The sequence below is a fragment of the Babylonia areolata genome, chromosome 23 (assembly GCF_041734735.1).
Source record: "Babylonia areolata isolate BAREFJ2019XMU chromosome 23, ASM4173473v1, whole genome shotgun sequence".
Classification (NCBI taxonomy): Eukaryota; Metazoa; Mollusca; class Gastropoda; order Neogastropoda; family Buccinidae; genus Babylonia; species Babylonia areolata.
In genome coordinates, this window is record NC_134898.1 from 48,411,821 (window position 1) to 48,426,298 (window position 14,478).

The window sequence follows — 14,478 nt, forward strand, 5'->3', positions numbered from 1 at the left end:
AAGATTAACTGAGACCTTTGCGGCCAGGCATTTGAGGAGCGATTACTATTTCTCAATTAGTTTCAAGTGGCGCAATTGGTTTTTCTTCTAACTGCACTGGTTCGAATCACGGCAGAGTCGCCAGTATTTTCTCCCCCTCCACTAGACCTTGAGTGGTGGTCTGGACGCTAGTCATTCGAATGAGACGATAAACCGAGGTGCCCGTGTGCAGCATGCACCTAGTGCACGTAAAAGAACCCACGACAACAAAAGGGTTGTCCCTGGCAAAATTCTGTAGAATAGTCCACTTCAATAGGGGGAAAAAAATCTGCATGCAGGAAAAATACAACAACAGCAACAACAACAAAAAGATGGCGCTCTCAGTGTAGCGACGCGCTCTCCCTGGGGAGAGAGTAGCCCGAATTTCACACAGAGATATCTGTTGTGACAGAAATGAGTAATACAATACAATGCAATACAATGCAATACAAAGTAATACAGTCCCTGGAGAAAGAAATCCAAATACGGAATGGTGACTGACGACCTGACTTTTACCGGGTGGTCTTTTTTTTTTCTTTTTTTTCTTTTTTTGTTGTTGTTGTTGTTGTTTGTTTTTTCTTGGTATTTGTTGTTGTTGTTTTCCAGCAACGTGACAACGCTTCACTGATTGATATGGATACTTATATAGCGCCTATCCTCCTCGGTCGGAGACCAAGCTCTGAGCACTTCACAGACTCGGGGTCATTCACACAACAGGCTGTCTACCTGGGTATAACCGCCGGACTGACGGCTGCCATCGGGCGCTCATCATTCGTTTCCTGTGTCATTCAATCAGATTTCAGGAATGCACACATACACACTCAGACAAACATGTAACATTTACCATGTTACGTGTGTGACCGGTTTTTGTTTCTTCTTTGTTGTTGTTGTTGTTGTTTTATTTGTCCCGCCGTGTAAGCAGCCATACTCCGTTTCCGGGGGTGTGCATGCTGGGTGTGTTATTGTTTCCATAACCCACCGAACACTGACATGGTTTGCAGGATCTTTAACGTGCGTATTTGATCTTCTGACAAGTATGGTCGTCAGCAGCAGCGGGAGGTTAAAGGTGGGACGCATATTGCATGTCATTTCTTATCGTCAGTGAAAAATCTGGGTGTGACGTTTGATTCAGTCAAACCTCTCAATGGAGAAACATGGAAACAGTCTCTTGCAAGGCTGTATACTTTCAGATTCGAAAGATCAGTTCCATCCGACATCTCCTTACTACTCAAGCAACACAAACTCGAGTGTGCTCTCTTGTCTTGTCCAGACTTGATTATTGTAGCTCACTCCACATTGGTTGTGCTCAATACTCAACACAAAAACTCCAGAAAGTTCCAAACGCAGCAGCAAGGTAGAACCAAAAAGATTGACAATAACACTCATCTTCTGCATTCTCTTCACTGGTTACCAATTTCTGCCTGCATTCAAAACAAAGGCGCAATTCTCACCTTCAACTCCATTTTGGGTGCTGCCCCTCAGTATGTGAGAGTAGTAATTTAACTCTCTCTATACGAACGGCGAAAGAGAATACGTTAACGGCGTTTCACCCCAATTACCACCATCAAAATATTGTAAGTAGAAGGCTCTCATACTGAAGAGGTGAATGCTGACAAAGAATACCACAATTCTGACGACGGAAGCTAAAGGTTGGGTCATTCAGACACCCACTGGACATCCGAGGGGTCTGTGTAGAGCAGAAGAGAGGACTGGCCGTACTGAGTGAGTTAAACCTACACTCCACCACGACAACTCAGATCATTTTCCGATTCACAGCGGGTACCTGCTCCCCGCGTTAAATAAAACCCGATCCTTCGGTGATTCTTCTTTTTCTCATTCAGCTCCATCTGTCTGGAACAGTTTACCTCACGACCTTCGCCACTCTTCCTCATTTCAATCTTTTACAGCTGGTCTGAAAACACAGCTTTTAGAAAACGCCGATGCATAGACCTTCCATAACTTTTCAGTTACAAGCCATGCGAACTCTCTGTGTGTGTGTGTGTGTGTGTGTGTGTGTGTGTGTGTGTGTGTGTGTGTGTGTGTAATTATAAAGTAATGTAATATGCGTAGTCTTTGAATCTGTTTTAAATCATGAATTTTCTTTTTTCTTCCTTTTGTGTGTGTGTGTGTGTGTGTGTGTGTGTGTGTGTGTGTGTGTGTGATTATAAAGTAATGTAATATGCGTAGTCTTTGAATCTGTTTTAAATCATTTTCTTTTTTCTTCCTTTTGTATGTGCGTGCGTGTGCGCGTGCGTGCGTGCGTGTAGTGTTTAATGTTTACTGTAAAGCGCTTTTAAGGGAGGAAAGCGCTCAACATGTAACCATTATTGCTACTACTATTATTCAGTTCGCTATCCGACTTGTAGCAGCAGCAGCAGCATAGGACAGCATCAGTTCTCCTTCCCTGTGTGTCATCTGGATTATTCATTCAGAGCCAGACACGTTTCACATTATGTTGCAACCCTTTGTTGGGCGATCTCTTTCTTTTTCTCTTTCTCTTTCCCGTCTCATGTTATCAGCCCACCCTGAAAACAAGGGGGGAAAACCAAGGAAATTACAAGACAGCAAGTGCGAGAGGAAGAGAGGGAGGAAGAGGGAGAGGGGGGAGGGGGATAGAGAGGGGGGGGAGGGACAGAGAGAGAGAGGGAGGGAGAGAGAGGGGGGAGGGAGGGAGAGAGAGAGAGGGAGGGAGAAAGGGAGAGAGACGGAGGGAGAGACAGAGAGAGAGAGGGAGGGAGGGGGGAGGAGAGAAGGAGGGAGAGAGGGAGAGTTACCACTAATCCATCACACCATACCTACATACAACGTTACCACTAATCCATCACACAATACCTACATACAACGTTACCACTAATCCATCACACAATATCTACATACAACGTTACCACTAATCCATCACACCATACCTACATACAACGTTACCACTAATCCATCACACAATATCTACATAGAACGTTACCACTGATCCATCACACCATACCTACATACAACGTTACCACTAATCCATCACACAATATCTACATACAACGTTACCACTGATCCATCACACAATACCTACATACAACGTTACCACTAATCCATCACACAATATCTACATACAACGTTACCACTGATCCATCACACAATATCTACATACAACGTTACCACTAATCCATCACACTATACCTACATACAACGTTACCACTAATCCATCACACAATATCTACATACAACGTTACCACTGACCCACCACACAATACCTACATACAACGTTACCACTAATCCATCACACCATACATACATACAACGTTACCACTAATCCATTACACCATACATACATACAACGTTACCACTAACCCATCACACCATACCTACATACAACGTTACCACTAATCCATCACACCATACATACATACAACGTTACCACTGACCCACCACACAATACCTACATACAACGTTACCACTAATCCATCACACCATACCTACATACAATGTTACCACTAATCCATCACACCATACCTACATACGTTACCACTAATCCATCACACCATACCTACATACAACGTTACCACTAATCCATCACACCATACCTACATACGTTACCACTAATCCATCACACCATACCTACATACAACGTTACCACTAATCCATCACACCATACCTATATACAACGTTACCACTAATCCATCACACCATACATACATACAATGTTACCACTAATCCATCACACCATACCTACATACAACGTTACCACTGACCCATCACACCATACCTACATACAACGTTACCACTAATCCACCACACCATACATACATACAACGTTACCACTAATCCATCACACCATACCCATACCTACATACAACGTTACCACTAATCCATCACACAATACTTACATACAACGTTACCACTAATCCATCACAAAATACCTACATACAGCGTTACCACTGACCCACCACACCATACCTACATACAACGTTACCACTAATCCATCACACCATACCTACATACAACGTTACCACTAATCCACCACACCATACCTACATACAACGTTACCACTAATCCACCACACCATATCTACATGCAACGTTACCACTAACCCATCACACAATACATACATACAACGTTACCACTAATCCATCACACAATACCTACATACAACGTTACCACTAATCCATCACACAATACCTACATACAATGTTACCGATACTAATCCATCACACCATATCTACATACAACGTTACCACTAATCCATCACACCATACCCATACCTACATACAACGTTACCACTAATCCATCACATCATACCTACATACAACGTTACCACTAATCCATCACACAATACCTACATACAACGTTACCACTAATCCATCACACCATACCTACATACAACGTTACCACTAATCCATCACACAATACTTACATACAACGTTACCACTAATCCATCACACAATACCTACATACAACGTTACCACTAATTCATCACACAATACCTACATACAACGTTACCACTAATCCATCACACAATACCTACATACAACGTTACCACTAATCCACCACACAATACCTACATACAACGTTACCACTGATCCATCACACAATATCTACATACAACGTTACCACTAATCCATCACACCATACCTACATACAACGTTACCACTAATCCATCACACCATACCTACATACAACGTTACCACTAATCCATCACACCATACCTACATACAACGTTACCACTAATCCATCACACCATACCTACATACAACGTTACCACTAACCCATCACACCATACATACGTACAACGTTACCACTAATCCATCACACCATACCTACATACAACGTTACCACTAATCCATCACACCATACCTACATACAACGTTACCACTAATCCATCACACAGTACCTACATACAACGTTACATCTAATCCATCACACAATACCTACATACAACGTTACCACTAATCCACCACACCATACCTACATACAACGTTACCACTAATCCATCACACAGTACCTACATACAACGTTACATCTAATCCATCACACAATACCTACATACAACGTTACCACTAATCCACCACACCATATCTACATGCAACGTTACCACTAATCCATCACACCATACCTACATACAACGTTACCACTAATCCATCACACCATACCTACATACAACGTTACCACTAATCCATCACACAATACCTACATACAACGTTACCACTGACCCACCACACCATACCTACATACAACGTTACCACTAATCCATCACACCATACCTATATACAACGTTACCACTAATCCATCACACCATACCTACATACACAGCAAAGCGAGAGCTGTATTATCGATGATTTCTCTATTGCAATGGGACATCAGTTACAGCTTAGTCTTTTGTGAAGGACTATGACTCTCAAACTAGGAGGCAAAACTGGCACTGGTTCTCAGTGCTGCAGCCTTAGAGGGGATAGCTGGCCTTATCTGGGGACCATCCCAACGCCGACTGTCATAAAAACCTCTTGGCCTTGAGAGTGGGGATGTAACTTGTAATTCTAGCCCAGTAGGACAACAGTTAGCTCCTCTGCTGTTCTGATGGCCATAGTCGAACACTATCATACGTACACTATCATTCATACATACATACATGTATAAATATATATATATATATATATATATATATATTTGTGTGTGTGTGTGTACATGTGGAGTGATGGCCTAGAGGTAACGCGTCCGCCAAGAAAGCAAGAGAATCTGAGCGCACTGGTTCGAATGACGGCACAGTCGCCAGTATTTTCTGCCCCTCCACAAGACCTTGTGCAGCATGCATTCAGCGCACGCAAAAGAACTCACGGCAACAAAATGGGTTGTCCCTGGCAAAATTCTGTAGAGAAATCCACTTTGCTAGGAAAACAAATGACTGCAGACAGAAAAATAATGATTAAAAAAAATGGGTGGCGCTGGCAGTGTAACGTACGCGCTCTCCCTGGGGAGAGCAGCCCGCATTTCTCACAGAGAAATCTGCTGTGACAAAAAAGGAGTAATACAATACAATACAATACAATACAATACAATACAATACAATACAAGCCTATTGATAAGATAAGATAAGAATAACTTTATCTCCAACTGGAGAAATTTGGTCAGGTGCATTATCACAACATAGACAAGTTATCAACATGGGGACCATAACTGTAAAAGTCAACAACAGCTTTTACGAATATTACGAAGATACAAATGTAAAAAATATCTTATACACTGTTTCATACATACATCCACACACTGCAGGTAATAACTAGTATTCTTAATGTAAAAACAGAAAGAATAAAGAAACATTATTTGAATATAATTATAAACATAGCCTACTATACTGCACATTGATTATAATAGATAAGATAAGAATAAAGATACGTTAGGGAAAACCGCAACCAGATAATCAGCACACACCCGCACCCACCCACCCCCTACCCACCCCCCACACGCGGATTACTTGATTAAACAAGAGTAATAAAGATATGTTCTCATCATACTCACCACGCTGTCGCTTTGGCTTCCCCCCACGACCCGACGAACTGTCCTGACCATAAGCTGTAGGAGGTGAAGGAGAAGGCATCTCTCGAGCCTCCAACACCTCATCCTCTGCTATGGAGCGCGAGCATGCGCTGGGTGCTTCCTCCTCGGCCTCAGACACCCTGGCAACGAAGGACACTGTTGTGAGCTTTATGAACCCGAAGTCCTGAGCAAAATCACCAGGAGTGAGGGTGTAGACGTCAGCGCGAAATTCAGCCGTCATGGACCTGGCGACCCAGCCTGGCAGAAAGCTCAAGACGAGCTGTTTGATTCCCTCTTGTCTTTCCCGAGACCTCAAAGTCAGGCTGGCGTCCTCGACACTGCAGTGCTCCAGGACGAAGACTAAACTGCCGGCGTTCATCCCGAACAGTTTGATCATGTGCTTCTCCAGGAGTCTCTGGGCGAGGAGCTGGACTTTGTGATGCTCCGGCTCCGATGCCAGGGTGGCCATGACCTCCCGGATGAGCTCTGGAAGCAGGTGTTTGGTCAAGGTCAACCGGAAGGACGTCATCGCTCTCTCCAGAATCCGTTCGCCGTTCCAGTCTAACCGGGCCAGGGAGATCATGATGGTGTCTGCAGTGACAAAGAGTGCGCCACGTCCATTTTACGCTCTGATGTGATGATCATGTGGGAAGGGTGGGTCGGTGGGGAAGTTTTGTACGGGATACCTAACAGATTACTCATGCAAAATTATGCCGAAATGTAAAGTGAATATATGCAATACTGTCATATTAACGTCTCATACGTTTATTGCTATTTTGGGGGTTGTTTTTTCTTCTTTTTCTTTTCTTTTTTTGTACTTATTTCTTTGTTTTGTTTGCTCTCTCTCTCTCCCCACCCCCTGTTATTGCTATGTGTATTAATTTTTTTATTAGACTTACTGTTTTATATTCACATTAGTATAGTATTTGTTAACATACACAATGTATGCTTATGTGTGTGTAAGTGTGCGTGAGAGAGAGAGAGAGAGAGAGAGAGAGAGAGAGAGAGAGAGAGAGAGTGAGTGAGTATGTGTGCTCTAGATATTACTTGACTTATATCGAAATGATATTTATTCTTCAAAATGGATGAGTTGTATCAGACAAATTTTAATAGAAACAGGGTATGACTGTTTGGAATACTCAGTTCTTCTTGGAGAGGGAAACTTTTTGCAAGAATGTCAACATTGCTTTGAGAGATCATTTTCAAAATATATGGAGACATGCTCTACAGGCGAGTAGTAAATGTTTGTTTTATCGAAATTTCAAAAGCGGATTTGGTAGAGAAAAATATATAGGTCAAATGCCTGATAATTACGTTATCAGCTTCTTCAGATTTCGAAGTAGTAATCATAAGCTGGAAATGGAAACAGGGAGACACAAAGGCATACCACGAGAGTTACGGCTTTGTAAGGTTTGTAACATGTCTGTGATTGGTGATGAGTTTCATTTTATAATGGAATGTCCCAATTATGATCAGTTACGAAATGGATATGTTCCTAAAAAATAATTTAATTTTTGTAATATGCTCAAAGGAGGCAAAAAAAGTCATTTTAGCTGTAAGTAAGATGATTAGATTTGCAAATGTTGCCTCGCTATACTTTTGGAGTTAAAAGACATTTGTGTTTTCTCAACTTAAATGTGACATTGTGTATTTGGAAATCTTTGTTCTGGGCATGAAAGATCATTTTGCAGTAATCCTCCATACTCCAATAGGAGTGAAAGGATAATTAAAACTTGAAACTTGAAACTTGTGTGTGCGCGCGCGCGCGCGCCTTTATGTAGTATAGTATTCGCATGCTATGATTTAAGTAGCATTGTGTAGTGCATGCAGTGACACATATAATGTAGTATTGTGTAGTGTGGACCCCGTTTCAGGGCGGGGACTGGATGAAAAAAAGCGCGCCAGTGCTTATCTATTATCCTCGAAATAAAGAATTTGTCTTGTCTTGTCTTGTCTTGTCTTGCCTTGTCTTGTCTTCTTTCTCCACCCCTTCCCTACCACTTTTCGCCTCTCTGTCTCTGCCTCTGCCTCTCCTGTCCCCCATTCCCAGACCATGTCCACCCCACCTACCTCACCTTATTACTTTTACCGACAAATAAACCAACCAATGCACGAAGAATAATCAATCACCTGTTACATCAGAGCGGCAAGCCAAGGGGTCGCCCAGTTTCTGAATGGCATCTTCGTTGAGCACCAGTTTGACCAGGGCGTAATTGGTCGTGATAATCACCTCCCCTTGTTTGCCCAAGAACACGTGACCCATGGTTTGTGTGCCTCTTTCGCTCAACTGGCCGTCATCCGTGGCTACACACACACACACACACACACACACACACACATATATATACACATATATGACATCCATCGCTAAATCTTTTCTGTGTCGCTTTTTTGGGGGGACGGGAGGGGTTGCGGGTGGGGAGAGGGGGCTTGGGGGGGGGGCAGGAGGAGGGTATTGTGGAGAAGCAATGAGAAGAAATATAACTGAACGATGAATAAAGGATTGTTTGGAACGCAATAAACGACACATGACAGACTGTAACTTTTCGAATTTTTCGACAAATGCTGTAGCTTACAAACAGGACTCAAGTCAAAGACACTGGTTAAATTTTGCGATCTAATTATGAAACAGTGACGGATCTCGGAAGGCGGAAACACTATTAAAAAAAATTAAATAACAAAAAAATCGCCTTCCATTGCGCTCGTGTGTGTGCGCGCGTGCTGACAATGTGAAGTGTCAACAACATGAGAACAAAGAGGTAAACAACATGCCGAAGTTTATCATTATCACAAAAGTAGTTCAATTATCAAGGCGTCTTTTTCTTCTTCTTCTTCTTCTTGTTCTTCTTCTAACTGCAGAATAATATCTTACTGTTATACTCTTTTCCCTTGCGTGTCATACAGCTGGATCGAGATATTAAGATCCATACCGCTTAACAACAAAACAGGAACATTTCCTTCCTTAACCCCCCACCCCCACCCCACCCCGCTCCACAACCGCACCCCTCCCCTCCTCCCCGCACCCCCCCCCCCACGCCCCCCCCCCCCCACCCCCGCTCCACACCACACACCCCCACACACACACACACACACACCCCGCTTTTCTTTTCGTTTTTTTTTCCTTTTTTTTAATCGACGGTACGCCGCGACTGGAAAAGTGGATATGTAATGGGCGATTTTGCCCCGTACTTTAAATGAAACTATGCACGGTGATCGAAGACAAAATGATAAATAAAGAAATAAATGAAAAATTAATAAGCAAACAAAACTAAAAATAAATAAATAATTTGATAAGTAAATATATTTGTTGCTTGCAACAGTGTGAAACGAAATCCCAAGTGACTGTGAAAAAGCCGGTGAGCTGGAAGGGGCATGTGCTGGTTTTATTGTTGATGATTAACTTTCTATTGTTCACACCAAGAGGAGGAACTTCGCTCGCACGCACGCATGCACACAGGTACGTACGTACGTACACACACACACACACACACACACACACACACACACACACACACACACTCACTCACTCACCTTTGCGGGGGTATTTTTTCATGGGTATTTTCTTGGTGCCAGTGGAAGCCATTTTGACATGTACATCTGTGGCGTGGTCCGTCAGCCTCACAATGTCGGCCTCTTTCAGTCTAACCTCCATTCCGAGTCCCCTTCAGTTACACTTACTGGCGCTTCCACTCGCTTATGGCGACACGTGTACCACCGAAAAGTAGGAAGCCTCAGCCAATAATTCGCTAAACTCAACCTCACGACAAATTAACTCTCTCCATACGAACGGCGAAAGAGACGACGTTAACAGCGTTTCACCTCAGTTACCATCATCAAAATACTGCAAGCGGAAGGCTCTTATACTGAAGAGGTGAATGTTGACAAAGAATACCACAATTCTGACGACGGAAGCTAAAGGTTGGGTCATTCAGCACCCACTGGACATCCGAGGGGTCTGTGTAGAGGAGAAGAGAGGACTGGCTGTACTGAGTGAGTTAATGGACTCAGTTACAAAGCTACTACAATGCGAAACTAACACAATTTTCTCGCGCTCTCTCCGGGATTGACAGGAATATAGAAGGACTGGTGTTTGTGTCAGTGACGTTTCCGGCCGGTGAGAGTACAGGCAATCCAGTGGTTTTGCTTGCTATATCAGGAACGTTCAGCAGATGTGTTAATTCAGTGCAGCAGCACTAACAGCCCTGTTCTTCCTGCTCGAGAGACTCATGTAACCGCAGTGTTGAGGCCACAAAAATTGGGGTCAAACGCGCACTTCGGTGATGCACACGGACACAGTCCGGAAAAAGACGTACTAACTATCCAGTCCGTTTAATTCCTTCCACTTCGCAACACGCATGAAACAGCTGAATGTTGATGCATTGTTATGTAGGGAAAATCTCCAGTACAAACAGGGTTAGAGACATTATTCATGGACCTTTCTTCGCGGCATTTTTCAAGTGTTTTGATATATTTTTATGCTATGCTAATAACATACGTGTGAAGATGTCCACTTAAGTAATGATTTTGTAAGGTCAACAGAAGTGCAAAAATTATTCCTACCATGTAACTGATTCGTCGTTTTCCCTGCTCAGGTCGCCTGTTAATCACAAGGTACGTTTTGCTTCCTCAGCTCCATGATTATGTTTTCGTGTAGGCTTCTCGACACACAGACCTATGACGATGCAACGTGAGCACGCGAGAACCAAGATGACATAGCGCTAGCTTGTGGAGTGTACGCGTGACTTGGGATGATTCTACCTGCTGATAATAACCAGCACAGTTTACCATTCATCCACTGTTTGACAAGTGTACACTGCAAAGCGTAGACCTCGACCTACAGCTGAGACTATACGCATGGACCCACTGCTGAATCAAATGCAATTTTTGTAGTTAATAAAGGCACGCACAGGACATCTCTTCAGTTGTTTTTTGCTTCTTTCTTTCTTTCTTTCTTTCCAGTTTCTTTCTTTGTTTCCCCTTCGCTCTATCTTTACTGTCCCTACAAGTGAACGCAACAATGGCCTGTGTCAAAACGCCGCGATTCGGAACTTAGCTAAGTTTGCTTATCGTTTAAGACTCCACATACTTAGGAACATTCTTAACTCTAAGCAAACATAGCGCTGCAAAGATCGTCTTATACAACCTGGTCCTGGGCTGCAGCAGCAAGCAACCCCTGACCTAAATATAGATCTATTTATAGGTCTGTGGTGGTAGGCAACACGAATAAGTACGTAGGTACCACTCAAGAAATAATATGTCAGCGCTCTTGTCCTTAGTCTTGAAGTTTTTCTGTCAAGGTGTTTATATACACCATAGACAATAGTTTACATACTGGTTTAACAGAGGAACACAGTGCTCAAAGCGATGGCTCATAATGAAAGACGAACAGTGAAAACATTTTTGCTTCTGAATGTCATTGGCTGAATCGTTTTTGTATCATGGGACACACACAGACAAAGACACACACACACACACACACACACACACACACACACACACACACACACACACACACACACTGTCAGGCACCGTTTTGCAACAGTCCAAAGAAGCGTTCTACTACCTGAAGGGGCTGTAAGCCCACGATTTCTCGCAATCCCATGATTTCTCTCACTTTGAGAGAAATCGTGGGATTGCGAGAAAGTGTGGTCGTTCCCCTCCCACGTTTACTCTCATTAAGTTTGCGAGAAATCGTGTGGTGGCACCCCCATGATTTCTCACAATGTGTGAGAAAGCGTGGGAAGTGCCCCTTATTTTCATTCAAAAAAAAATTTCTTTTATCATCGAAGCTGGTTTCTTGTCTTTTCCCAATGCAAATTCTAGAGAAAAATGAGAGAGGCGGTTAGGAAAACGACTATCATCATGATAATGATATGATGGTAATTGAGAGAAAACGTGGCAGGGAAATGACCACACTTTCTCGAAATGCCACGATTTTGTCTCAAAGTGCACGAGATAAATCGTGGGATATCGAGAAATCGGAGGCTTATAGGGACACTGTCGTGGGTCAGTCCGATGACGTAATGTATTCCCATGGCAACTGGCAGAAAGTTACGTCACCCGTTATACTGAGAAATGAAACATTCGCATCGTAACCGTCGCCAATCGCCATGTCGAATAAACCGCTGGAGAGTACCGCTGGCGGCCATCTTGGATCTTGTGCATGCGCTTCTAACTTTTACTCGAAATCGCGAGCAGTGCCAAAGGTAGGCGATCGACACAGAAAAGGTGTGGTCTTCCGTTTCTTCAGTTGATAGCCTCCATTGCCACAGCCAAACTCTACACCGTGAAGTGTTACCATATGCACAATAAAATATTTGAAAGAAAAAAAAAATATATATATATATATATATATATTAAAGAAAAGAAAAATAAGATGTAGCCAAGTGCTCGGCTGGCTTCAGATACTGCTTCACACACGAGCTGAATGCAGACGCGTTTTCCGCAACTAAGCTGCTGGTCTTCAGCGGCTCGCGCAGAATGCGTGACGCCATTCGAATTGTAAATGCAAAGCCCCTTTTAAACAACTGCCCCTTGACATTTATTAAATCAAGTCTTTCTATTGTTCACTGCAATATTGTATTTGTTGTGCTTTCACACACACTTTAATCAGTAAGAAGGATAGTTGAGTTTAGTTTAATCGCTCGTCATTGTGAGGATTTCAACTGACGCTAAGCTTACGTCATTTTGTCTTCTCGTCACACATAATGCTAGTCTACAATTCTATATGTGACTGCTGTTGGAAACTAAAACAGCACCATTATAGTGTTTGGATGAGAATAGATCAGGCATTTAGAAGATACAAAGACGATTTTCATTGTCAACACTTAAAGACAATCACTCCACAACCAGTGTTGCTCCACGGCTTTGACTGAGTTGAAAACTGTGTTTCTGACACGCCGTATTTAGTTAAACATTTCTTTCGTCGGATCAGCAAACTACAAGTATTATATACTGGCAGAATTGTCTCAATTCCCTATTTAAATCTATTCCATTTGTGTTTGCCTACATTAAACTGATTTAACAAAGTTTGTAATTTTCAGCGATGGTCTCGCTAAAACTGACCAGTTCCAGGTGACTTAGATTAAGATTATAAATTCATATTGAATAATAAACACTTCATTTTATACTCATTAGAAAGTAGATGTTGAGCTCTTCGTTTTGCGACCAATCCGACGTAAATCGGTTCAGGAATCATTTAGAATCTATCACTAAACACCTGACAACAAACACAAATCTATCACTAAACACCTGACAAAAAACACAGATTATTCAAATATTTATCCCAATAGACACGATCTGCTCACAGTCAGTGAGTGCGACCATTGCAGTTCGCGTAACCTGCATAAATAGCGACAGAGTGTCACTGGTGATCACTTTTCACCTGAGCTAGCAAGCTGACCACTGACAGTCACACACAGTGTGTGTTGCCCCAACGGGCAGCGTCTCGCCAAATTGCTGCATTCTTCTCCTCTTCTTTTTATCTTCTCTTAATATTGTAATAAAACAATAGAAAAAAAACCTTTTGTGACTGGCCTGCTATGTGCCCCTTGCATGCGCGTGGATCTTTTCTATCCTTTAATACAGTAAATCTTTTGTACCATCCCCTTTTATAATATTATACCACTCGGTTAAGTAACAACCGGCTACAAAGAAAACAACAGCAACAAAATATGAAGCAGAAAGTTGAGAAGAAAAAAAAAGAATCATGCTGTTTCGCACGTTCTGCCTCTCCCGATCGCCTTTGGAGAGCCAATCAACTTCGAGAGCACAGATCATGTGACGCGCCTCTGTAAGTCATGTAAGCACGAAACTCTCCAGTGGTTTGTTATGTTTCATTTAATTCCGTCAAATAGTAAATATCACTTGTGGTATATTTCGTGTAGTAAGAAACAACCCTATCTTCACGATACGGTCCTCTGAAAAGAGCCCATCAATCCGCAC

At 42.6% G+C, this 14,478-nt stretch overlaps 1 protein-coding gene across 2 annotated transcripts; it reads right to left on the reverse strand.

Annotated features, from left to right (window-relative positions):
• Positions 1-554: 554 nt before the first annotated feature.
• Positions 555-10,290, reverse strand: LOC143297753 (uncharacterized). 2 transcript variants are annotated; one of them, XM_076610208.1, is made up of 4 exons: positions 10,066-10,290; positions 8,665-8,838; positions 6,517-7,125; positions 555-2,543 (listed from the first exon to the last, which is right to left on the reverse strand). In XM_076610208.1, exons 1-4 carry the CDS (start codon positions 10,184-10,186, stop codon positions 2,464-2,466), a joined length of 984 nt encoding a protein of 327 aa, XP_076466323.1. In that variant the 5' UTR covers positions 10,187-10,290; the 3' UTR covers positions 555-2,463. The 2 variants fall into 2 exon arrangements, with proteins under 2 accessions (XP_076466323.1, XP_076466324.1); XM_076610209.1 differs by lacking the exon at positions 8,665-8,838.
• Positions 10,291-14,478: the final 4,188 nt, after the last annotated feature.

Bases quoted from the DNA above. Each gene is read 5' to 3' on its own strand.
- LOC143297753 (XM_076610208.1), bottom strand. From the start codon at position 10,186: ATGGAGGTTAGACTGAAAGAGGCCGACATTGTGAGGCTGACGGACCAC. The intron at 8,839-10,065 runs GTGAGTGAGTGA...GTGTGTGTGTAG, and splicing joins GAAAAAATACCCCCGCAAAG to CCACGGATGACGGCCAGTTG. The intron at 7,126-8,664 runs GTGATTGATTAT...TTGTCACTGCAG, and splicing joins TTGCCGCTCTGATGTAACAG to ACACCATCATGATCTCCCTG.